The 26,777-nt window shown below is 40.0% G+C and overlaps 1 protein-coding gene across 2 annotated transcripts in view; it reads left to right on the forward strand.

Annotated features, from left to right (window-relative positions):
• KANSL1L (KAT8 regulatory NSL complex subunit 1 like) overlaps positions 1–26,777 on the forward strand; it is a 58,400-nt gene that overhangs the window by 25,841 nt on the left and 5,782 nt on the right. For both annotated transcript variants that reach the window (XM_050900486.1, XM_050900487.1), the window contains 7 exons: positions 2,705–2,906; positions 14,228–14,390; positions 17,558–17,668; positions 18,077–18,214; positions 20,673–20,797; positions 22,220–22,344; positions 23,299–23,353. In XM_050900486.1, coding sequence (XP_050756443.1) covers positions 2,705–2,906; positions 14,228–14,390; positions 17,558–17,668; positions 18,077–18,214; positions 20,673–20,797; positions 22,220–22,344; positions 23,299–23,353 — 919 coding nt within the window. The remainder of the gene's footprint in view (positions 1–2,704; positions 2,907–14,227; positions 14,391–17,557; positions 17,669–18,076; positions 18,215–20,672; positions 20,798–22,219; positions 22,345–23,298; positions 23,354–26,777) is intronic.

Consider the following 26,777-nt stretch of genomic DNA (forward strand, 5'->3'; position numbering starts at 1 on the left):
GAGATGCTTTGAGGTTGGTAATCATGGGGTTGCAGTACGGTTTGTTACTTGGGCTCTTCCCAGTGGAAGTGGTGGTGCATGTATGGTTCCTGATTGATTAAATGTGGGTAACCTTGAATTGCCATTTGTCAAGGTCTAATTTCATTAGTGGCTTCCTTTTTCTATGTAGCTTTTCTTTGCTCAATTGAATCTAGATGCCAAGATTAGACAGACGCATTGCATGAAGGTAAATGTTCATAGAAGCAGTTCCCTAAGCTAGTGATAACCACTTTCTTATGAGGGGAGAGGAATGAAAATGTTCATTACTTCAGTACAAATAGTGCCTGTCTGATGGCTTGCTGTGCATGTGTGTATCCATGAGTAAGGTCTCCGTTCTTTAGCTAGGCTACAGAGCAAGAAAGGCCAACCTATGAGCTTTGAAAGGAGAGCTCCGGCAAATTCATGAATTTTACATCTGGGAATGGTTCATTTCACTCTTCTGTAGAATCGCATTTTGAAAACCACCCAAACTAAGATCAAAATAAATGGATAACTCAAACCTTGACTGGGAAGCCTATTAACACAAGTGGCAGGAAAACCATACTGCTGTGTACTGGCGCTCCAAGCCACAGAGCTGAGATCTCTGCTTCATCTGAAAGTGGAGCCGTGCATTACTGCAAGGCACAGGAGGGTAAATAGAGCAGCTGGCAGAGACTGAAGAGAGATTATCCAAGACCTGGGCAGACCACCAGAACAAAGGCAGGAATCACAGAAGTTGAGCCAGACTGAGGACCTTTTTGTTCTAATTTACCTGTCCAAGTTGTCTTTCATGTAAGAGGGAGGTATGTGGAAGTCTAGAAGTTGGGCTTGGCACCATCTGACTTTGAGGCGGATAATTACAGAGAAAGTGTTTTTGGGAATTCAGAGAAAGTATTTTAAGAAGTCTTTTGCATGGACTTTAAACATTGTATTTCTTTCTCAAGCCTTAAAAATGCGGTGTTAGCATTAAGAATGTCGTGCTTCAGTATTTGGGACTGTTTTTTGGCACTTACTGATATGTTCCTTTAAATACTTTGTACCATCCCTCTTTAAATTAGCACATTTTTTTCATTGAGGCTGTGTTGCCTATTGGGATTGTTCTGATGTGTCAGAAGGACAGCTCAAATTCAAGCCCGTAAAGACTTATTACCACACCAGCACAGCATGGGATGGTGTTTAATCACACTTTTGTAACAAGCGCTTCTATTTAATAAAAATGTACTGTTAGAAGAATACTGCTTGTCAAAAAAGATTGATAAATGACCTTGTAATAAATTCATTTTCATGTTTTATTGTGTTATAACTTTACTAATAAAACTGTGACTTGCCAGGTAAAGTTCGTAAGAGAAAATAATCATTTCTGCAGACAGATGACCTGTTACGAACCAAGGCCAAAATATCTTATATACTTGCACTTCTCAGACAGTTTAGAGTTGCAGTCAAGGTCTTACGTATTGTAAAAATAAATGCACACTTGAGTGCTTTTTGCAGCAAGCCTTCAGCTTTGCAGGCAGATGTTGCTACAGCAACAAAATAAAATCAGGATGTCTATAAAAGTGAAGTGCATTCTTCCCATTGAGTCACTCCCACCCAAATGGGAGGGTGTTTTGAATTCTTACCTTGTAGCGTTCCCTGTTCTGGTGAGCAGACAGGCTGTAGATCAGTGAGAGTGATCCAAGGCTGTTCTATGTATAGGGTTTTCTACTGCTCTTGGCCCTGTATTGTCACATAACTTTTGTGATTGCATACTGTATTACTAAGGATGTGAGTACAGCAAGCGTGCATGTAGGTAAGGTTGTGGAGGGATGATGCTGTAACACTGAGGGGGATTTGAAAGGGTTAGACTTGGGGAAATGCAGGTAAGAGTGAAATTTAATGTTAAAACAATGCTTTCCATGTGTTCATGTAGACCCTGTCACATTGTGACTGGAGCTGAGCTTGCTGGAGCAGAATGCCAAATCATCTGGATCTAACCAACTTCTAGGTCTTAAAGACAGACAGACAGTCTAGGCTTTCCCTCCTCCTTGAGAGCTTCCCACAGGCTGGGCTTGGGCTCTATTGGAGACGTCTATTGGCACATCCCTGGAAGTGAAGTTTAATGGCCTTGTGTTGTTTAAACTAAGTGTGCAGAGTTCCTAAACTTGATACAAATGCTTCCAGTGAGTTGCAGCCACTACGCTGAATGGACACTGGTTTGTAAAGCTTTACTTAAGTTTCAGTTCTTGAGCAAAACTAGAAAATCTCGAAAGTATTAGCGCAGGACTCTAGGTCTCCTTTATGTTAGCATGACTGCTGTCTTGAATGGAATGTAAGTTCGTAGGGAAATATTAATTGTAACTTAAAACTCATAGGTATTAGAAGTGTTAGAAAGAGAGTTCTTGACTTTGGAAAAACCAAAAACCATTATATGCTTGAGGGCTTAACTTCATTTTGACAGTTGTTTCTGTGAGCAGAAAGGTGAACAAGAATGATAAACTTCCTTTCGTGACCTAACATAGAATTAATCAATGAGCAAACAAAGCACATACATGGTTTCCTGAAACAATGTGGTAAAACATTTTAGTGTTTATAAAATTCTCTTAGAATTAGATAGCTGATGCTAATCAGTGTATGAAATCTTGGCCTGTGCATGTGGAGCATATTTAACTTTTTGTATTTCCTCCCCCCATTAATTATGAAATTGCAGAGCTTCAGACAACAGAGAGGTATCCTCTTCGAGCAGCTGGTTGCTTGATCATCAGCACATCAAGAAAAGAAGAAGAGACAGGACAAGACTAAGATCTCTCTCCATGGCTAGTGTGAGCACATCTGCCCGAACAAGGCCACTACATAGTTTCCAGAAGAGGAAACTCTACAGAATGCATGGTGCCTGTTACTGGAATCAGCAGGTAGGCCCTTGCCTCTCTCTTCAGGAGACAAAACCAAAGAGTCCAGCTGCTAGAGTCTGCATGTGTCTTGTCTGGTATGTCAGAATAGTGCATGCTGTGCTGGTTATTTGTTACGTTCAGGGAGCATATAGTATATGTGGCAGCAGTACTAGATGTGTCAGCAGGAGCTGAGAGTTAATGAGTTGAATGTAAAAATTAAAGATCACTCAGAATCCTGCTTATCAAATCAGTTTGTTGTATGGCTCTCTTTAAAGCCTTTGTACAGTCTAAGAGACAACTCAAGAGCTTCCTTGGGAAGCTTGACTGCTGAGGAAACATGCTATAGTGTAAATCAGCTGCCTGCTTGTTTTCAGAATATTTGTTTTAGCTACAAGAAAGTTTACACAGCTGGTGGCACATTATTTTCTAGGAAATTAAACTGCAGTATCTTAATCTTGTTTCCGTTTTTGCTGTTCCTGATTAGTTATATTGCCTTTTTCATGACACTTTATGAATGCTTTAAAACTCTTAAAATTTTCAGCATTAGGAAAGGAATTAATATTTTAAAATGGGAAAAAAAACATTGTCTGTTGTGCAGGGCAAGGCATATCTGTTCACGTCTGATATTGATAGCATATTGCTGGTAAGAATATATAATGAGTTTAGCTGTGGTGCTTAAAGCAACAGTCTAATTTGGGAGCAGAGACAGTACGAACTCATTGTTTAGAGCAGTGTTAATCCCAAGCGGTTTTAATTTCTTGATTTTACTTTGCCTTTTAAACGTGTGTTGTATTGAGAGAAATCTCATGTCTCCTTGGCTAACTGTCTAGGATTTGCTAAGTGTACGAGTGGTCTGGAGAGAAATTTCCCCTGCAAGGATGTTCCATGTGAGTGTGCTGATTCAGCATCCTCTGCAAAATTGCAGAAGTGTCCTAGTTTTAGCAAGATACTTTATTGAAAAACTGTGCAGTTTCTTATTAGCTTGACTTCCCAGCTTCCTGGCAGTGGGGCTTAGAGACTTGGCAGCCTGCCTGAAGGGTTTGATGGTGGGGGATGGGGGTGGAGGGTTAGAGCTTGGGAACTCTACCTCCTAGACACTTGACTTCTCATCTTCCTTCCATTAACCAAGGAGACTGTTGCTGACTTGGACTTCCTTGTTTCTCATTCAATCCAATCCATGTCCTATTAAAGAGGTTGGAGGCCTCATTCCCTGACTGATGCCTCCAATACCACAAGTGCTTCTTGCAGCTGTGGAGATTGCTCCTTAGCAAGAGACTCCAGGACTTTCCCTTCCTTCTACTTAAACATGAGGGGTTTCCGCTCCAGATGCAACTTCTAAATAACAGGCTCTTCTGGAGGCCTGCATCTTGCAGGCTCAAGTATCTCATATTTCTACAAGCGCTGCCTGTGTCTCTGTCTTTTGAAAACTGGGCCAAAGTTAGTGCAGTTCAGAGAATAACAGTAGAATCTTGTGAACAGAAACTGCATTTCTGCAGCCTGGCAGCAGGAGTTCAAAGCAGAGTTTACATTTTTATCTTCAACTAGCCATAGAGCTGAGCTGCTTTGCATGCTCAATAATTTACCTTGACTTGTAGACTAAAAAGATAAATTTGTAGTTTACCTTTGATTGTAGACTGCAATCAAAAAGTGCATTTTTAAGTTACTAGTTAAGGCTTCAAATATTGGAGCTGGTGCAGCTGCGTGTCTGCTCCATGCTCTTGACATTTCTAGTGCTGGATCACCATATACTAACCCAGCTCCAGTGTCTCTGTACCGAAAGTGTAGAGATGTCCCAAAGGCAGTGTGGTAAAAACCCCTGTTGTGATGCTTCCTGCAGCTCTCGCCTCAAAAACCTGTGTTTAGACTCTGCTTTCTAATGTCCTCTCCGTGGGGAAGTTAACCGAGAGGCAATGTGGAGAACTGCGTCATGGGCTACAGATAGATACTGCTCGTGTTCCTGGAGAAAATAAGGGGTGGTGGCAGCAATCAAGCTGTCAGCTTCAGACTTCATGCAAGTGCCAAACTCAATTAAAGTTTTCAAAATTAAGGTAAAGCAGTGAACAAAGCCACTTACACAGTGTTGGTTAAAAACAGAGTATCAGGGATCCTGCTGGGGAAGTGATAAAATTGGACTGGACATTTCCAGCACATTCTGACAATCAAACCTAAATGGGTATCGAGTCTTTGAATTAAGAGCCATCATCAGTGTATCATTTCATTCAAGAAATCTTATTCTAACAGGCCCTGTCACTTTCTTAGTCCTGCACTTGCTACACTTGGTTACCCAGCTGTTGATGAGATTGCTCAGCTTGTAATGGAAGATCACTGGCTATCAGCCCAGGCTGACTGCTAGATTAGGCAGATGTCTAAGGGTAAGGATGCAAAATGGGGAATGGCCTCTGGGATTGATACCTAGTTTTCTTTGAAAATTCATTTATATTCCCAGTAGTAATCCAGCAAATTTCATCTGGCCTTTCATAGAAAAAGGAGTTAGTTCTTAGCAGCATGGAAAATAGTTGGATTTTTAATGTAATGTTAGCATGCCATCTCTAGCAAGCGCTTCTCCCATATTTCTTCAAGTTTTACATATTTATATAGTCCCTGGTACCATGGTCTGTGAGGACCCCGATTTCTTTAAGGTCACTGGCCTGAGAGCAAGCTGGTGCCAGGGAAGACTTGCTGCCATCTCCCCGCAGCAGATGTGGAGTTAACAGAGACCAGCTTGCCAAAGTCTGAGGAGAAGATTGAATCTTCTGAACATCGCAGCTCCTGCGCAAGCTTCCTCACGGTGTCTGGTTCAAACAGCTGGCGAGCAAGCACCTGGCAGTGCTGATGGGTGATGCTGCTCTGCAGAGTAATCTGAGCAAGACGATGACTAAAGAATTCTGACCAGAGAATCACAGCAAGATGCGGACTTCCCATGTGTAGGAGATTAAGAAATGCTGGGATAACTTTGAGGAATTTGTTTTTTGGGGGATGACTGGTTGTACCCTTTATGCATCAAATGGCATTCAGAGTGTTGTCCTTCACATCTCTTCAGATTTGTTTGGGAAGCTCATCCCCCCCTCCACCCCACAACATCCATGTTAGGAAAAGCAAAGTATGAAACTGTGAACTGCTATCCCATCTGTCAGTTCATAAGGTCACTGGGAAGGCAGCCACATTTTTTCTCTTATCTACTGCCATGCCACATACATTTACAATGCTGTCAAAAGTTTGAGTATTTAGCGACCTAGTAGCCTCCCAGTGCCTGTTGAGAGATGCTCTATATTGCCCTCTACTTTGCTGTATTTCTTTTCTGAAGAGAACTACACCTTCCCCTGCTCTGGTATTTAAATAATGCTTACACAGAGTAGTATCTAAAAGAAAACATAAACTCTATGAAACTCTAGAAGACCTGCCAGATCTACAGGATAGTTAGACTGCAGTGGGGATAAATAAAACAGGATGCAGGGTGTTTGGTTTATCTGTCACCATCCAGTATCCTCAGGAACTTGAAACATCCTTTGGGGCCAAATCCACTTGTCCCCTAATTCAGAATGACTAAGTACCACAGATGATCTGTGAGTCATCTTTTGGCCATTGCATCTGTTTTGTATCTTTCTTCTTTCATTATCTAAATAGCTTGGTAAGAGTTTAGGCCATTTCTTGATTGTGAGTCAGTGCACAGGCCACTCGGAATAATCCACATGCACAATAAACCCTGGGATTGCAGTCTGTGCTTCAGTCTAGAGGATGTGATTGTAGTGGTACATTTCTTCAGCATGTTTTTTGAATGAATATTAAAACTTGCATGCAGGATAGCACAAAGGAGTAAACTGCATGCATGGTCTCGTAGGAGGACATGTGCTTGTGGGCAGGGGTCAGAAGTCTGAGAGTGCTTTGTTCAAAATGCTGGATCTGCCACTTGTTTGCGTTGTTACAGCTGGCAAGTCAAACAACCTCTGGGTCATTGTCTCCTCCTACAAAATGCATGTAATGTAGTTTTAACACTAAGAAAGAAGGCCAAGAGTATCAAAACATTAAAACCAAGTAAGTCTGCAAGTAGCAGATTGGTGTTGGGACTTTAAGATGTGAGCACCAATTGAATAATTTCCCAGTGGTTGTTGCATTTATAACTGCTTCCCCCCCACCCGGATTCTCCAAAGTCTAATGCCTGGCTGCTTCTGCAAATGCTTTTCCTATAGTGAGGACCTATAGTATCTCCGTCTCTGGCTATGTTTTGCCTAAACTTAAAGGAACTGAATTACCTGTGAGATACCAAAAGTTCTATTAAGTTTGTTTAAAAGCAGACAACTGTTGTTACTAGTCAGAAACTCTCAGAGAGGTCTTTGCTTAGCTGATGTTTTCTTTTCTAGTATTTTATCTGTGTGGCTTGCAGCAGGGTTTTTTTAGTAACAAGGAATTTGTTTTGCCAGTGCATCTTGTTAGTTTCTCATTTAACATCCTAACTAATGACATTAGTTCCACTTTTTTTTTTATTTCAAGTTGTGCTTCGCCAAGAGATGTCATTGAGGCTAGGTAGTGTTTTAATCTATGAAAACTTTATACAGCTATAAATACAGGTAAGAGGCAATAGAGCAGTGAGATCTGAGTACTATCAATTTTGGTCCTATCCATTTCTTTGCAGGGTTATAGAGCACAGTGGGGGTTTTAAATCTGAAAATTCTCGTTGTATTTGTATCTCCACCTGCTGGAAGAAGAGTTGGTTGTGTGGACTGAGGCACATGGAGAAAACCGGAATTCAAATTTGCAAAGGTGCCAACACCCTGGAAGTTGGGAATTGAGGTGCAAAAGCTTACATTTTAGATACCACAAGCAAACAGTTGGTATAATGTTGCCAACTCTTGCAGTTGAGTATTGCCACGTTTTTTCTCTTCACTCTCAAACGGGAGTTAAGTGAGAGCAGAAGAATATCTGCTTTCGTTTAGTGGTTTTAAAGAAAAAAAGAAGGGAAAAAGAAAAGTGAGTGCTTCTCCAGAAGGCTCCGAAACAGACAGGAAAAAAGTATTTAAATTCTAGGGTTTGGGTTTCTTATTTTAATCTAGTTCTCATGCTGGTTCTATGATTTTTGTGTCCTGCTGCATTCCCAGTGCATGCTTAAGGCCAGTGATACTTTTTGTAGGTGACACTTGATAAATTCATGTGGGCTTTCCACCAAGTCTTGTTAATTTTCAGTTTTTAGGGAAGAATGTGTATATATATATACACTTTTATAATTTGTGTTATATCCAGCATGCAGAGCCTTTATCTTACTTGCTAAATGTCTGCTATCTGCAAGTGGTCTGTAGCTAGCAGGAAAGGAGAATAAGGGACAGGGAGAAGGGTGTGTGCACCGACAAGGTGCTTAATCATAATATTGCGTATAGTGTGGAAGTTGTACCCTGTTTTCTGCCAGGTGATATGTTTGTCTGGGGATGAATATTTTAGCACCTGCTTCCTAGAATACAGTCCCATTTCCTCTGCCATACGATCCTGTGTTGTGGTTTATTTGTGTTTAAGGAGATACAGGTGAATTCTTTGTGGCTGTTATCAATTACTGTTTTCTCTAGCTTCCTCGGTCTGTAAATTTAAAGAAATAGTACTGTCTACAGCAGTAACTATCAAGCATATTATTCAATAGCCAGCTAGAAGTTTTGCCTTTCACACAGTGAAGTAGTAATTTCCCCTTAGTTGCACTGAAAGGAGTCCACTGGTTGTCATCCCCTTCCTTGGTATCCCTAGATATTGGCTCTGCCACCTGCTTCTGCATAGTTTCCTGGCATTGCTGACTTCTAAAAAGCCATGAATACAGGGAATGTTGTTGCGTTGCCAAGTCTCCTGCAAACTGGTTTCAAGAAGAGGATGCATCCTGCTTCAATGAAAATGGGGTAGTACCTCTGTGGATATGTCAGTCTTCTGGTCTGGGGAGGAGAATCCCTTGCGGGATACTAGCAAAAATAATAGTTGATAAAATTACTATTTTAACACTGGCAGTTAAAAAAGGAGGTCTTCTATTAGTTAAAAATCAACAAAACCTGAATGGGAAAAAAAGAAGTATTCCTGTGCATTCAGCTATTCTGAAAGTGTGACAAGACTGTTGTCTACTGGGGAGGAAGGAAGGGAGAACACCTTTAGCTTTGCGATACTGTGATACTGCAAGTGGAACTAAATCCATCCTTTGTGAGGTTTATGGCAAGCCAGTTAGCCTGTGAATTCTTTTTTTCCAGAATGAAAAACCTGAAGTGTGCTTTTCACAGTCCTGCACCTTTAGCTTATTATGACATTTCTGTAGTGTTTTACTGATCATATCTACTCTTAGTTTCTACATGGCATTTTTGAAAAGATATCCCTATGGATTAACATGTCTTTCCTTCTTTTGGTTTAACTGGTCAAAGATTAAGCACTAACCTTGATTTTTTTCAATTGGTTTGCTAGTTGAACAAAAGGTCTTTGTTTCAGGATGTTGAGGACAGCATGCACTTCCCACAGAGCAGGTGAAAGTCCATCTCCCATTAGCTTATAACAGGGTCAAAGAAACTAAACTCCATGTATACTTATGAGAGGTGGGTGGTCTCCAAGAATGGTAGAAGCTACCACTCCTTTCATGACACTGACCAAAAATCTGAATTTGAGACAAGCCGGATGCTGAGTAAGTTGTCATTAGTGTTTTATGAAAGTTTCAGTTCTGTTCCTGGAAAAACTGGTCTCTGCCACAGGATCTGCCACTTTATCCTTATCGACAGCTTCAGAGGGGCCAGAGGCAGACAAATTTGTTTACATCCCAGGGCAGCTTGCTTCACTGTACCTGACCTGCATATAGATTGCAGGCGAGTGCATGGGAAAGGTCTGTCCATTTGACGTCTATAGAAACTTCATGTGGAATTGAGACTATGTATCGTCAGCACCATCTGTTATGCACCTTCCCATGTAGGGATGTCTTAGATGCTTTGCCTACCTTCTCCCCCACTACCTGTTGATAAGAGAGAAGGTCTCTGGGGCTTTCAGATTAACCTTTCACTATCCATGGTATTGTATGTTTCCTAAAAGCACTCTGCAGTGAAGTCCTGCTTAGGGAACCCCTGATGTTTAGCTTGTGAAATAAGACATTTCATTTAACTGCATGATCTGCCAGAGGGACATAGCTCTGCTCAGAGCAGGTCGTTGTGTGCAGAAGAGGGAGGCCATGGAGAAGTGGACTGGCCTTTAAGGCAGATGCTAAAGCACAGAAGCAAGCAGGTAACGCGGTGCTCTGTTGGTTTGAGCTGTACATAGTGCTTCTGGAGGATTAAAAGTTAGCAGTGCGTTTGGTGTTCAAAGAGGAGGCATCAGCTACCCCCACGGTGGTTGTCTTGAATCCCCATAATTAAATCTCTGCAATTTAGTTGGCTACTCATTTACTGAAGAACAGTTTTTAATATTGAGGGGGATAGCTCTTCTTTGATATTGCTGAGATGTTTTGAGTGTGTGTAGGGAGAATAAATGTTTTTTCCTTGCCTTTTTCGGCTTATAAGAGTAATCAGAAGCACACGTGAACAGATATTCAGCAGAGTGTATTTGAGCTAACTTAATTAACTTACTAGATTCATACACATTGGTGTAATTGAACTGTGGCTCTCTGTACTGTTACACTTAGGCATGTTTCCAAAAATGGTGGGAGTTTTAGTGATCGGTAGCTGAAACCATGAAACGAATACTCACTTCAGAATTTTTAACTGGGAGCACAAAACATTTTTCTTTTCAATTATGGCATGCTTCATAGACTCAAACCTTTTTCTCTGCAGAAGGATGGTTGGCCGGTAGTGTTCAGCCTTCTGACCTTTCTAGAACAGAGGCATGAGCCAGTCGTGCTTTGTCTAATGCATCAATTTATCACAAGCAAGTGCAAGAATTGTTTTGAATATCAAAATAAGTTGCTTACTGTATTTTTTGTGACCCAGTATAACAGTACTAAGGGGAAAAAAAAATTCGAGATTAAAATTCATAATACTCTAAAAAATTAGATTCTGTTGGTGACACCATTCCTTATGAAGTTTAAAACAGAGCTGCTATTTTAGTTGACGCTTTAAAGCTTGCACACTTCTGATTTCCTCTTAAATACAGTGTATTTCTTTTCCTTAGTAGAATCAATTTAATGTAATGTTATTCTTCATATCTTCTTGACCTCAGGAAGCATGAGGATTTGTATTTCAGTAATGAAGAAAAATGTTTCAGGAGATGTATGAGGTATAGTATAGCAGGGAAAAAATTGATAAGAGTTTAGTAATCTCTTGCTTTCTGAAGGGTTGGCATTGTGGTCAGGCTTGCTGTAGAGGCCTGTCTTCTAAAAGCTGTATGCCATGGTTTTCATGAAACCACTTGTCATTGCTGTGGCTGAATGGATATATTTGTGGGGTTGTTTTCAGTTGGGTTTTGGTGGATTTTTTTGTTGTTGTGTTACAAAATCAATAATTAACTGCTGTAAAAGCCCGTTGGGTTGTAGGCTCTTTTCTATACTGAATTAGAAGGGGGGAGAGTTTAATTTTCCAAAAAACAATTCTTCAGTTTTGTTTCAATAAGGCTGAAGCACTTTCTTTGACTGAGCAATACGCTTTCATTCCAGAATGAAAGGCTTCAGAAATTTTTTCATCAAGAATTGACTAAACCGACATTCCTGAAAAACATCATGATTTCACTAATTCAGCATTTTCCAGTGGAAAACTACTCCATCAGAAATTTAAACCAGATCCAGTAGCTAGGAACACAGACACTGCCAGATTTTTTAGCTTTTTTCTGGTAACTTCACAGGCATTTAAATAAAGTTACTCTTGCTTCTATATAAGTCCTTATTTTATTTTGAATTATGAACTGACTTAATGAGAGATTTAATTATTTAGGTGTTGATGCCAGAGCATTCAAGGAAATAACACGCAAATGCAGGCATATTTGTAATTCCCACCACAGGCAAGATGAGGAAAAGAATTTTGCATTTACTGATGTTGGCAAATGGATTTTAATAGTGTTTCAAAATAGATTGAGGCTGTGGAGGTTATTTGACCATGTATGCATGTTTTTGAGCAGGCTTAGCTTTAAGCTAGAGTCTGAACGTGTTTGGGACTAAAGTGAATTAAAGCAAGAAAAAGCAAGTCAGGACTAAAGGACTGGATGTCAGTATGTGTTGATCTTATCTATATATTTTCTAGGTAATTTTACTGATTAGTGTTTGGGGATTTCTTTTTAAAGAATGAGAGATTTGTCCTTTACTGTAATGTGGATTCATTTCTGTAAAAAAAAAGTAAGCAGAAGGGGTGCAGTCACAGCTTAAATAGGGGAGATTCAGTAAACTAGTTCATTTCTAAAAACCAAATATCAAGAGGAAATACCCTTTTGTGCATTTTTGAAAAGCAAGCCCTTATTGCATCGAAGGTAGAGCAACTACATAAAAGCTCTTTAAGCTTTAGTTTAATGGTCCATATAATGGGAAACATTAAATTCACTTTAGCATTTATCCCTCTAGTGTTTCCAAACACAGGTCCCAGTTCTGCCAACACTTTATGGATGTTTAAAGTTTAACAGATGAAGAGTCCCATATGTCTGTCACAGGAAAATAACAGAACATTGATTTGAAGGAGTCCTGGGCTAGAAAAGAATTCTTTCTAAATTAAGTTGAAAGTACTCGTGCATACACCTGTGTATGGAGATCAAGGTGGATTTAGGACTGTTAATGTTTTCCCGTGAAAAAAAATGTGAAATACAAGAACCCCACCACCACCACAGCGTCTCCTCTGTTCCAGCATCTTAACGTGCTTACTTGATTTTCATGGTTCCTGCAATACAATACCAGCGTAGGGAATTTGTCGATTGAGAAGAAGGGAAGAGATGGAAAGGGGAACTTTTTAATGGAATATTTTCTGAGTTAGTGTGGGTTGTGAATACTGATGCCACCTGACAGAAGGACTAATTTCAGTAAGTGGAAGGGGATTTTATGTGGTGGATATAATCACTGCATCATTAACAGATGAGTGGCACTGCTAGAATACAGCCTGGAATATTTCAGGCAGGAGGAAGCAGCTGAAGAGATTTCTTGGATTCGGAAAGCAGAAGTACTGAAAATACAAGTAATGTTCGTTTGATCATCTTGCCTCTGATGCAACTGCTAGATGTTTTCCTTTCATTTCATAACAAGTCATAAGAAAATCAAGACGACCACTGTTATGTTCATTCTTAGAGTTTTTTACATTGAAATCCTTTTCCAGGAGATGATAAATGTGGCTGTTTGCACAGTGTTAGGCTGAGACCCTTGAAGTACCCCAGTGCCCCCTTCCCTCCCTTTCCCGTTTGTAGGATCTGCAGCATTTGGCAAAGTATCAAAAACCTATGGAAGCCTTTAAAAATGTCAGTACCTTTGGGGTTACTACCGCTAGTATCCAGTAAGGCTGAAAGTAACATAAGCAACACTATTTCCCTGCAATGCTTTTGTAGCTTATTCTGAAGCACAGACTACTGTTGGCTGCTGCCCTGCAGTATCACATTCAATTCTTTTCTTCTTTCAGAGCTTGGTACATTGCCTGCACTCCTCTGCTTATTCCTGCCCGTTTTCACCCTGCCTTTTGCCTTAGGGTCCTGCTACCTCGCACCTACCAGTTCTGTGCAATCCATCATTTTACCTTCCACACTTTAACAAGCCTTGCAAATAAGCAGCTAAATTAATCTTTCTTTGCAGCTCTCCTCTTTCTAGTAATTCCTCTTACTACCTAGTAATCAATCCTCAATGCATCCCTCTCCATATTTATTGCTGTGTATCTTCTTTTGTTTGTGTTGCTTATCTGATATTTAAATTATAACGAGGTAAGGACTTTGCCCTCTTGCTTTGTGGAAGTCCACAGTGTGCTCAAAATGTTTAATATCGTGTCTTGCATTAAAATGTACGAGCTCAAACTGTCTAGACATATCGACACCAAGAATCTTACTAAGACTAAGGGGATAAACAGAGGAGACCCCTATATTTAGTCTGGTGTTAGGTTTTTTTGTGCATCTACATCATGCCTATTGTGCTGGAATGGAATTTTAAGGGGTGTTTGTTTGTCATAGGATATATCAAAATAATGATTGGAAACAGTTACATTTTCTCTGGAAACTTTGACAGCTGTTTCCTGGCCCTAGTTGAAGAGATTTTTTGTATTCTTTGTATTGTGCACTATAGTCCATGATAAGTGGAGGTAAGTCATACTTAGACTATCTGAAGTTTGTAGGAATATTTTCACATTTCCATATTGAAGAGTGTCACTCACTGGCTTTTTTGTTTGTTTGTTTTTTCCTTCTGGCCTCATTTGAAGGAGGTGAGTAAAGGAGAAGTTAACCTTTGTCTCTGTGTATCCTTGCAGACTTCGCCGTCTAGAGATGCCTCCTTTCCATATAGAACTCAGTTACCATGTATGGTGCCAGCTTCTGCTTGGAGCAGTAGTGAGTACAGTGCAGAATCTAAAATACTAGATTATGTGCAAGAGCTGGACTCTTCCTTCCATCCGGTCTTATCATTCCCTTCAGGTAAGTAACACCATGACTCTAACAGTGGTTGTGCTTGTGAGAGCGGTAGAGTTTATGGACTAACGTTTCTTTTGAGTGATTTTTAGAACTTAGTTCTATTACAAAAAACCTCACACTGGCAAAATACATGAGTTTAGACTAAATGAAAATCTTAACTTCATCCTGACATTTGAAAAACACACCTTCTAGGTTTCCCATACCAGTAATGTGATTACAACCAAGAAAGACTGGTCAGGGAAAAGGGTTTTTTTGTGCGTTTCATGGTGTGTCTAATTGAGTCAGTGTTAGTCCTTTAGACGGTGCTTTTGCCAACACACTACCATACCTTGGTTGTGTTGTTTTCATAAGCAACTTTCAGTTCAGGCCCTTTGGACTAGGTCCAAAAAGCTTTATTTAGGTTTTCTAATTGTTTTTGTGATAGTCAGCCTTTTTGGTGATCTTTGAAGTTTATGGTTTCTGTCATCTGATTCTTTAATCTTTTTGAACAATAATGCAGATAATGTTTGTGACTCAGCCCTGAAACTAGTGCAGGTGCAACTTGACAGCACTTGGGGCTTCAAAACAGCATATTAAATGCTGTTATCAGCAGAAAGGATTCATACTATTGGATTTTGGGGTTTTTTTTATTTTAGAAAAAACCTATTTCCAGGTAGTTGCTGACCAGTACAGGAATTCTGCTGTTCTGGGGGGCTTCTTCACCACAAAATAATCCTGAACATGAGGCTGGGGCTTCCATGGAACTGCTTCAGTCTTTAATCAAACCCACTGTCTTCCCAGAATGACAGTGTAGATGCTGCAGCCTGGTATTAGAAAGTCAGAGATTAAAATAAGTCTTGGGTTTGGAGAACTTCTCACTGGCCAATAGAGAAGACCGAAGGGTGGACATGGAATCCTGAGAAGGTCTCAACTCTTGCAGGTTTACGAGGGTTTACATCCCATGTATGGGGTAAAGAGGAGATTATTTTGAGGAGCAGATAGGGGAAACAGAACACTCACTCCAAGAGCAAACATCCCAGTCAGCAGGACTCTGTTGTGGAGAGGAGAGAAAAACACCTCTTAAATCTTTCTTCTTTACACACGCTCTCCATCACTTACCCTGTGACTCTGACAGCCCAGCTGGACAGGAGCCAGGGGGGTTAGAAGTCTGTTCAAGGATAGTCATATAAGGCTGTGCCCCTTGCATTCACTCTTACCTTACTCTTAAGGGAGACTAGGAAGTTTAACAAGAATATTGACATTTTCTTTTCTCGAAAAAAGATTAATCATCATGAAAAAACTGAAAGGCTTTGGATTGCGTTGTGGCTAGTGTTGGTCACTTTGCTGGGATGGAGGAAGAAAAATGTTATTTTAGCTTCATTCCGATACCAAGAACATCTTTCTTTTGAGGAATATTTATTCTCTTTTCAAGGAGCCTTAGCCTTGGCAGTAATAGTTGAGACAGGAAAAAGGTCCTAGCCCTACGATCTCCTGCTCAGATGCAGTCCTTGTTTTTGAGGGAGGCTAGATTCATGCTCTACTCTGTGCTTTGTGTACTTTGCTGTCTCTGCCTCCTCATGAAGACCACTAGTCTGTTTGTCATTTTATTTCATATGAAAGAATTATTGTGAATAAATGCATGCTAGAAATTTTCCAACTTGGTCAGGTAGCCTGATTCAGTTTCATGTTTTCTTTGCAGCTTCCTTAGTTATCCCTTTCCAGAGGGATAATGTCTCTTCTTTTTAGTTAGCAAAATATGTTGAAAGTTTCTGTCCTGGCAAGTCCTGAAGGCACATGAGGCTAAGGTTGTATGTAAATAAAAGTAGCTTAATGTGCACCCTTTGGCCCTGCCCTTGGTCCTCTTCTCATTCTGAACGTAATAGTTGTCAAGCCTGCTTCTTACGTTGACATATTTCTTTCTACTTAATTTCTCTTCTTTCTTGTGATTTTGTTTCTGGAAAGGCTTTTCAGATAGAGACCTATTTTTCTTAAGCCTTCCTGTCTTACAACAGTGGGTAAATTCCTTACCACTTGAGATGTTTTGCAGACTAATTCTGGGTTAGAACTTCCTCAGGAAATGAATTACATTGCCCTGCTGTAGCCTTTGCCAAAGAGAGAAAGAAGGAATGTACCTTGAAATTACCTCTAGGCTCCCAGCCGTAACAATTTCCAAAAGCATTAATTACTTGTACCCAAAAGGCTGAATGGAAGCCTTTTCAGATTACAAGAAAAGTGCACTGTGTGCTCTCTGCCATGCTAGGTTTTGTGCAGGAGTTAGTTAAGAGGGGAAGACCCCAGTCTTACTCTGAGCTGATACCCTCCAGAGCTTGTTTTCGTGAAGAATAATTCTGGAGTAATTGCAGGTACGGACATAGTTTCTTCCAGAGTAAGACAACCTTGCTCTTTCTTACTTTGACTTTGAACACCAAAAAAAGTGCTGTTAATCTACTAAGTGTGTGTGCCTGCACTGGGATTTGTTCAGGAGCATTCCTTAGGTTTGAGTCCTACCTTGATCTGAGTTGTCTTGTCAGCCCTTAGAAGCTCTTAGTGCTGGAGAACTTGGAGCCACTTCAGCATAGTACCTTGGTCAGCACGTATGGCAGTACAGCTTCACAGCTAAAAATGAATTTGTTTTTACCATGGCATAACTCTCACTTCGCATTAATAGAAAGACGGATACCTTGAGTTCTGACCTCCAGGAAATTACTGGAGATTATCTTGTATAGTACTTAGGTAACTGATAGGAAAGACTACAGGTCTTTGCCTATAGAGGAGGATAGCACTTGTACAATAACTATCTTCCTGAGAATTACCTTGCCTCAAATTTTCTTTTTTACTCATACAAAAATCACTTCTTTGAAATGTCTGGCTAGGCTTTTTGGGGATATTGTCATTGAGCTTTCCTTTGGTCTCATTAGTTTCAGGCCATGTTTTCCTATATTGTCTTCAGCTGCACCATGTGAAGACACTGCTGCCATATAGACAAGTGATCGATCCTCGCAGGAGTTACTGAGCACTGCCATTCTTCATGAGTTGAAGGACTCAAGGCAGCAATATTGCTCATAGATTATATTACATAGTGTTGTGTAAATCGATTCCTAGACCTTTAGTGATGATGCGTAATTCATTGGCTCATAGATTGCCATCTTTCTGATACAGACCTCATTCCATTTGGATTTTTTTTTTATTAGATATTCCTCTTCACATATACTTCGAAACATTATTAAGGAAGGATGACATCAAAGGAGAACCTGTTGATACCTCATCTTTGGGAGTGGAGTTTAAAGTATCTCCAGACAATGGTATGTAAAGCAAAATATTTTAAGACCGTTTTTCGTTCATTTGCCAGTACTTTCTGCCCTGAAGAGGTTCAACGTATAAACTTACCACAAAGCAGGTTATCAGAGAAGGTAACTGGCTAAGGCTTTAGGTGGAAGAGGAGTATCTTCCCAGACCACAGTGTCAGGTTCTCCTTTGTTGCACTGAAATGATCCCACCAGAGCCGTAGGAGGGCACTAATACAAGTGGGGGGAGTTTGGACCATGGGTGCTCTGCAGACACAGGTGCCTGACTGCAGTACTGTTTACTATTTGGATTCCTATCAGAAGTCTAGTTTTTTCAATTATAAATAGTTCAGCGGTTGAGATTGCCTGTAAATTGCGCCAATGGAAAATAAGTTTTCAACTTGATACGTGCTTTTTCTGTTGTAGACTATAATCAACGTAATGTTTCTGTCAAACAATGGAGCAGTGGCTGTTTATCTAATTCCAAATCTCAGTCAGTGTCAGGAACATCTGACCAGCTGTCAGAAGGAAGAAAGAAAAGACATCTAAGTGAGACAGCAGTAGGTAAGAGAAAAATGGTATTGCTTAAGATGGCACTACTACTTTTAAAATATGTACTGTATAAATGAGTTTGTTATCACTGGGCTTTGAGAATTAATTTTAAGTTGTCTCCAAAAAGGATACTGTTATGAAACTTTACAGGAGTAAAGAAATGGACTTAGGACACCATGAAAATAATTTGCTATTTTAAAGCATAGTAATCCTTCTCTTTCTTCTTGAATATATATTACAAAAGGAGACAAACTTCTGTATTATATTTTTGGAATACTCTTAAAGGAAGCTGTTCAGCAGTCCAACTGTGTTTTTCTAATACTGTGTGTCATTATTTTTAATATGAAGGATTTTTTTATAGTAGTCGGTGAAACAGACTGAATTGCAAAGTTATCTGTCAAATCATGTGCTCAACCAAACATTTACTATTCCTGGCATCTTTGGTCAGCTATGTTTCATTTGTTGTGTACTGTCATTTGTGGCTCTGGTTTCCTTCCAGACTGTTAAGAGCACTTGTGGGTAGCCAGTGCTTATAATTAGTGTTTTCACCCTTATTATCCTTATATTTTAAGCCGTTGAATCTCTACTTCAGCACCTGGTAAATTAATAGAAAGTGCCCTGAAAGTTCTGTAGAATAATGTGACAATTTAGGGACAAAAAATTCAGCGTACCATTGTAAAGATAAATAGCATCTTACCTCTCCAGGCTATTAGAATGTAAAACCTAACAGATTCTGTTACAAATTCATTTATGTGAACTTTCAGAAAACTTTTGGCAAAATTTCTCACAAGGCATTTGAAGAAAATAAATCACTGAGTAAGAACACAAACTATATTAGTTTAAAATTTCCCCTAAGAAAGAATTAAAAGATATAAACGATCAGTTAACGTTGTGGAAAAATACACTTCTGGTGCATATCCAGGTAAAACTGTTAGTGTAATCTTGCAATAGAGGTGGAGATATGGGAATTACTGCAGAGATGATATAACCAAAAATTATGATCTATTTAAAAAAAAAAAACCAAAACCACAACCCCAAACCAAAAAAACCCTCTTGATTAGAAAGTTACAGGAGAGTAAAAGGTGGTTTTGGACACACTGAAAACTGTCTTAGATTTAGATGAGGTTTTTTTCCTCTGCATCCTTCCCCTTGTGCATTACAGTCCTCCCCTTTGCTGTGCAGCCTTGTCTTACGCTCTGTGCCTGTCTCCACGGGGGGTGCTGTGCCCTGTCACCTCTCGCCATCAGTGATCCTTTTTTCCATGCCACCCGCTCCCCTAACCAGTCACTGGTCCTCAAAAGGTGGATGCTGACACAGTGTTTCTTGCAACCACATTGTTTCCCTAAGTGTACTGTCATGCACACTGAGATCAACAATTGGAGTTACTTGGGAGCACTAGTAAGAGAGAAAACTTCTTGCTATAAACCTTTTGAAGTTACAATTAGTCTTCTGCCAATAGTATTTAGTTCTTTGAGTTAATGAAACAAAAAAAGCAATCTTTTATCATGAGGATCATAGTTTCCCAATGCCAGAAAACTGCTATGTGGTGTATTTGTGAGTAGCAGCAGAAGTTCTAGCTTATTAGTGCTACGGGTGTAGTACTACATATTTATTCCTAATTTGGGCTCTGTCTAGGAGAAATTATCCATGGGGAAGGTCAGCCTGATGAACAAGGCCAAAAATAAAAGCTGTGTGCCAGGGAGTTGCAGAGCTGCCTGGGAGATGAGAGTTCTTGTCCTTGACCCAGCCTGTGCAATACAGTCTTTAGGATCAGTCTTACCTCTTTTTCCATGTTGTAATACACTGATTCTTTTTATTAGTCGGTATATTAAATCTGAGTTCTCTTTTCTTGCCGGAAGTCAAGGTAGAAGGAAAGCAGAACACAAGTAGTTAAATTCTGAATCCCCCTAAATGCTGCTTATACTGGGACTGAATAGGAGTAAGCAAGAATTACAATTTGTCTGGAGCAGTGGACCACTACCAGAAGAAACCACACATGGAGATCTAGAAACTCTTTTTTTTTTTTTTTGTTACCTTTGCTGCCAGTTTTGTTTTATCGTTTATCAAGGAAGAAACCATCAGTGAGGGCTCAGTGAACTGGTACGTCAGTGAGATGCACCCCAGCTAGGGAAGCGCCGTTAGGGAACACTGGGGAGCGTTCTCTAAGTCTGACTGTATTTGCTGTGTGTGTAGTCTGTGGCAGCTCCTGAAAAAAGCAGCAGGATTTGCCCATGTGAAGCTGGTTCCATGAGAAAAAATCCTTCGTAGAAGAGGAGGGATGAGTTTTGTGGAACAACGACAGGATGAGTAGCAAGTGTTTATTTAGATGGCTTTTTTTAGTATTCGTTAAATTTTAAGTGGTTAGCTGTGGGCTTCTAGAAATGACTTTACTATTACTGTATGGAAAAATATGTTTAGTCTAATAGACAACAGCCAGTATGCATTTTTTTATTATTATTTTTTGTGACAGGCGAACGTAACGCTAGGTTTGAGACATTCTCCTTTCAACATGCAGAACCAGAATCCCATAGCAGTTTTGCTGCTGTGACCAATGTCAATGCGATGTCTAGGCCCACTCACAGCACTTCATCACAGGTAAACTAAAAATGTATCGCTGTCTTTACTGAAATATCAACAGAGTTGTGCAAATTAATAATGCAAAAACACACGCCTTTTACTTCTAATTTAGTGTTAAATTACAGTACAGAGCATTTTACAGTGAATTAAGTGGATTACATTAAGTAATTTATTCCAGATTGAGTATGTGGTGTTCCTAAAACAGATACTTGCTTGTAAAAGAATTTTGCAGATCATATAACTGGAGTGTAAGTTTAGTTTATTGGCATTGGGCCTTTTATTTTTTATTTTTTTTTCCAAATTTCATTAAATATACTGTGATTTATGTTCCAAATTTTACACAAGGGCTCTTATGACTCTTTTTTCTTGGTGCAGCTACATAAAGTGGCCTCACGGTGCAAATATAGTCACAGAATTTGTTAACTCTCAGCTTCACTATTTAAAACCTTTTGTGCAGAACTACAGGCAAAGTCTCAGGTATATAAATTTGCTGAGGAGCAGCAGAGCTCTGGTTCAGTGAAGTCCCTGCAGAAGCACACTTTGTTTTATTGGAATTCCTTGAGAATTTCTTAATAATATTCAGGTTTCAGTCCCACGGTTCTGCTAACCCTAGTGGTATACTGGTGCTCTGTAAGTCGTCATGTTTCAATCTGGTGATGACTCCTGGAGAACCGAGTTTAAATCTGTGTCCCCCACGCAGTTTTGACAATGCACACTCCTCCTTTTTTCCCTTGCTTGAGCAGACCATTGTCAAACAACACCTAAATGAGCATTTTAGAACAGACTGCTTCCATTAACGTTCCGCTAAAAATTGAGATCTTGTAATACCGAATGTATCGTGATTTAAAACTAAACTTTCTTCTGTAATCGAGGAACTTCAGTTTTTGACCCATGTAGGTTCCATGCACTACTGGGCAGAGAACACCACCAGGAACCCTACTATGATCACAACAAAGAAATTCAGTTTCTGTCTTTTGCACGTCTTTCAGAAAACCACTTTCCATGTAGGCTGTTCTGCTAAACATAGCTTCAGTCTTCTGAAATTCTTCATTGTATCACACTGAAGAGCCACTTGGGTTACGAGTTAGTACATAGATTGTAGAAGGTCGTCTTTGTAGACTGAACATTATGAAGAAGGCAGCATTAACTTCAGAGTTCTCATAAGTATTCTGAATTAACTGTAACTGAAATCAAGGGAGGGAAACTCCCACTGATTTCAGTAAGAGTTATGCCAGCAAGAAGTAAATCTCAGAGATGGGATAGTTTTAAGGTTTGTTGAGATTCCATGGGGGTGGGGGGAAGTCGAAAGTCATGAAGCCACTCGAAAATGTGTTCAAGTTACAGACTTTCTCCTCATGCAGTTCTAATGTTTCTCAGCTAACATGTAGTTCCTGTGATTTAAGCTGATTGGTCTCCTCTTGTATTGATTATATTATACAGCATAACTCCAGGAGGAGGTTGAGAAGTGAGAGCTCCTATGATATAGACAACATTGTTATTCCAATGTCGCTGGTGGCACCATCAAAGTTGGAGAAACTACAATACAAAGAAATCCTTACCCCAAGGTTTGTTCATGACCTCCTTAGTTGCAAAGAAGAAAGCAAAAATGACCATGAGAACGTTAACTAAGAATATTGTTAATGTGTAGTTAGATAATTTTGTAATATTAAGATGATCTTTTCATGTGCTCAGGGGTTTTTTTCAGTGCACTTCAATTTGTGTGGAGTGGTGGGAAGACTGGATGGCTGATAGCACAAGGGAAATAGTCTGATACACACAGGGAGGTGGCAGATGCACAGACTGGCTAAAGATGGAAGTGGGTTTATATCATCTTAATTGTAGTGATATTTGTGGCCTTAAATGTGCCATAAGGCTGACATGCTCTGAATGATTGTTTAGAGGTTGCTGTCTTTTTTGTGTGTTACAGTTCATAAGAAAATAGTAATTCTTTTCAGTGAATTAAACAGAAATGGTTTTAGCATATATTTTTAAAATTTATCCATCCTGATACAGTAGAATAAGTGTAATTTTTTCCATACAGTGTAAACCTATAATCCATGATTCTAGAGACATCTTTTTTTTCTTCAGAAAAAGAACGTCTTTAGATTGCTGAAACAGGGTAATTGATCTCCTGTGCTGTAATTCAGTGGCTTACTAGGAAATTGCCTGAAATGGCTAAATGCAATTGTTCCATATTTTAAATCTCTAATTTGTATTTGCTTTTGTATTGTCTTTAAAGCTAAAAATATTATTAAGACTCTATTGGATAGCTTAAAGACTGTGTTGGGAAAAGGAAAGGTTAGATACTGGGTTGGGAAAGGAAAATTTACATGTCGGGCATCTGTTATCAGCACCTTAAATTTGAAATTATTTTATTTAAAAGAAATTTTGAAGCACAAGCAGTGTTGAAGAAGGCATAGCTAACAATATAGTATAGAAACAGAAGAGTCGTCTCTACTGCTGAAATAATGAAACAGCATTTAGGTAAATTAATCTGACTTTTCTTGTCTCATTTCTAGCTGGAGAGTTGTTGAATTTCAACCTTTAGAAAGATCTCATACAGATGAAGAAGAGGTAGGCTGTATTTTAATTAAACCACCAGTTTTTAATTAAACTAGATATAATAGATAATCGGGATAATCGGTATGTATTTTCCAAAGTCACTGACTTCATGCAAATCCTGGTAAATTTCAAATTTAAAAAATTAAGTATCAGATTGTGAAAATGTGTCTTATCCCAACCTACTCGACCCTATGGTGGATGACAGAAATGCGAGCATCTCCGTTAATAATCGTCGTTCACTTGTTCGTTTGGCTCTTCTGTCCCTTGCTGTCGGCACAGTCGGAGCTCCCAAAGGGTCCCTTTGGTCAGGCCTCCGCCTCCCCTGCTCCTGGGCATTGTGATGCTGGGTCTCCCATTGCGACTCTCTTTGGGGCTACCTGTGCTATAACGTCTGTCCTTCTCTCTCATCCTCTTCTTTGATGGCCAGTTCCCATGGCCTGTTGCTCTTCAGGAGGTAATTTGGCATTTTGCCTGTGGGCCCAGCAGGTTTCCTCAGTTTTCTTCTCAGTGTTCGTTTTCCTGCAACCCTCCTGTTGAGAGCAAACTTTTCTTCTTTCTGCTTTGTCGGGAACAACATAACCTTCAGCATTTCCTGCTTGCCTCTTGAGCTAAGTTTGCGCTTCATGGGCTACTGTTGCTTCCTCCAGACATAAGAATCTACCTTTTTCTTCCAGGGAATGTCTTTGGACTTTGCAGCTGGGGGTCCCTTTCTCCCCTAATCAGGGGTTTGAGGCATTTCCTAACCCCAGTGTGAACATACCAGCAGGTCTGATCTCTAGGCTGGTCTTCTGTCCTTCCAATCTTTTTGTGGCTCCTTTCCCAGAAACCTGCCAGTTTTGCTGTCCTTTGGACATCTCTAATTCCCTCCAGTCTCTGCTGTAGGCCACTATCAGCTGTTGTAACTGTAGGACTTGTATTCGTACCATCATCCACAATATCTGTTCTTGAGCTCCTTTTTCAGAGAATCTCTACAACTGGGGTTTAGGTGCCTTAGTAGTAGAAAAAGATTGCATTTGGGTAGCAGTACAGAAGGTTATGCTAAACACAGTAAACAAATCATTATGCCGCTCCCTTGGGGTAGAAAATACACTCTCCACAAAGGTGCTAGCTTCCTCAGAGTTTTACTAGGTCTGTAGCTGCCTGCTCCATGGAAATGAACCTTTCCTTTCAGAGAGCATCATGGTTTCACCTCCCTACTTGGTGTAGTTGCACTCATTTGGTACCATACTCCTGGGTCGGAAGGAAGCAAAAAACTTACTCTGTTCCTGCCTTTTCTCATGCACTTGAGAAGTTCTTGTGAAATCAGATTTATGTCACCTCCACCACCGCCTTTTGGTTTGGTACCGTCTCTGCTAGCAGGAAACATGCCTGATCTTTTGTAGTGAGGAGGTCAAAGTACATACACAGGAGAACTCTCCTGCAAGGATATTTAATTAAACCATTTGCAGAATAACTAATAAGGCAGCAAGGGCGCACTGTCCCTTGAGAATCTACTGTTCATTGCTCTCGCTTCGTCCTGGTATCTGGGGGGGGGGCGGGGGGGGCAGAATTTCAATAGTGATTTGCCTTTAGGGCTTCAAGGGACTTGCTTGGAGGACTCAGTGGATTTGTTGTTTAGATTTCAGATCCCATACAGATGACTTGTCTCACATGCTTTTAGCGTATTTTGCTGAAGGGACTTCAAGGTGTCTCTCTGTGAAGCTCATGGGCTAATTGCTCGTTTAATAGCCCTCCCAGTACATTTGTATTTGGCATGACTAGTTGATCCTGTATGAGTCATCCAGGAAATAACTTGAGTTAAGAATAAGGCAGCTTTGCCTCCTGCTGTGGTCCACTGCTTCTGCATTGTCTGTCAGCTGCTGGGTAGAATGAGAGAGGAGAGATGTCAGACAAGCGAAAAATGCTAAAGATCTTGTTTGTCTAAATCATCCTTTGCCAATTTTCCCCATTTCTTTTGGGATCGTGTTAATTGGTTTGGATGTTTTTCAGAGGACTGAGAAAAGGTGGTTGTCTGATCATAATTCTTCCACTTCCCTGCTTTAGGTTTTAGGCTGAGTTAGATTTGTTACTGAGTAAGCTTGAAAAAAGACATGAGAAAACAGCAGCATTACCTTTTTACATTTTCTGCACTCACACTCTGACACTCTTGAAATTGTTCCTTGTACTGAAATCAAGGCAAGCTTCAAGTAGATCATTCGTGAAGGACAAGAGAGGGCAAAATGTACTTTCTGCTTTTATATAAAGTAAGCTTTTTCTTTGCTTTCCACTGCATAGTAGCCTGTGGTGGTACTATATAATAGTTTCTTCTCTGCCTATCTTCTGCACGGCTAAATTTAAAACTTCTGGAGTTGTCCTTGTGTCAACCAGCAGTTCGGGATTTCTTCCACTTGATATCTTTTTTTTTTTTTTCTCTCCCCCCCCCCTTTCATTTAAAGGCTTTCAATACAAGAACCTGTATCCATGCAATAGACTTGCACCCAAAGTTTCCACAAGTTACAAAAAAATGTGGGGGTCCCAAATTTGTCATGTTCTACAGGAGGCACACTTCCAAGGATGGGAACTCAGCACTTTCTGAAAATCAGGCCTTATTCATTGTGCCTTTATTTGAGTAGAAAAAGCTTCACTTTTTTGGGTGCCTTATTTTTGTTTCTGGAGATTATGCCTTACAAGGACAAACATAACAGTTGGGCAATGCAAAAGTTAATCTACTATCTATGTCTGCCTTATTACTTGGTCTAAAAATATTTCATTTTTGGAAATAAAGCATTTGAGTTTCCTGGTTTGCATGTATGAATTTGCAGTCTGTTACTGCTCTAAGGCATGGGAGGGTGTGGCACAGGTTTTCCTGTTTTATTTTGTTTTTAATTTGTTTTGTCCAGGTTAAAGTTTCTGGCAAGGCACAGTTGTAAAGTAATGTTCAAGTTTATTTTGTAGTTGTTTTAGTAATGACAAATACTTTGGAATAATTCTGTGTGTAATTAGTTTTGCATAAGTGTTTTCATGGCTTATGACTCAGTGTTTCCTGTGAAGCCAAAGACTGAAACACAGACTTTGTTGTTTTGAGAACCTTTCAGAAATATTCCTGGTGCTATTCAACATTAATGCACAGTGTCTTGTAGCTTAACTAGATGCAATGGGGGGGATCCAAATCTTAGTTTGCTTTAAGTCTTTCTCTTTGAGTGACATCATTAGACATGCCTCACAAACAGGCCTTCCTAATAGTCATAGAATCATAGAATGGTTTGGGTTGGAAGGGACCTTAAAGATCCTCTAGTTCCCACCCCCCTGCCGAGGGCAGGGACACCTTCCACTAGACCAGGTTGCTCAAAGCCCCATCCAGCCTGGCCTTGAACACTTCCAGGGAGGGGGCAAGTCTTTTATGTCAACATCACTGCCAGATCCATCCACCGAGGAGTGACAGTTCTTTTGTCCTTTT

The sequence above is a fragment of the Gymnogyps californianus genome, chromosome 7 (assembly GCF_018139145.2).
Source record: "Gymnogyps californianus isolate 813 chromosome 7, ASM1813914v2, whole genome shotgun sequence".
Classification (NCBI taxonomy): domain Eukaryota; kingdom Metazoa; phylum Chordata; class Aves; order Accipitriformes; family Cathartidae; genus Gymnogyps; species Gymnogyps californianus.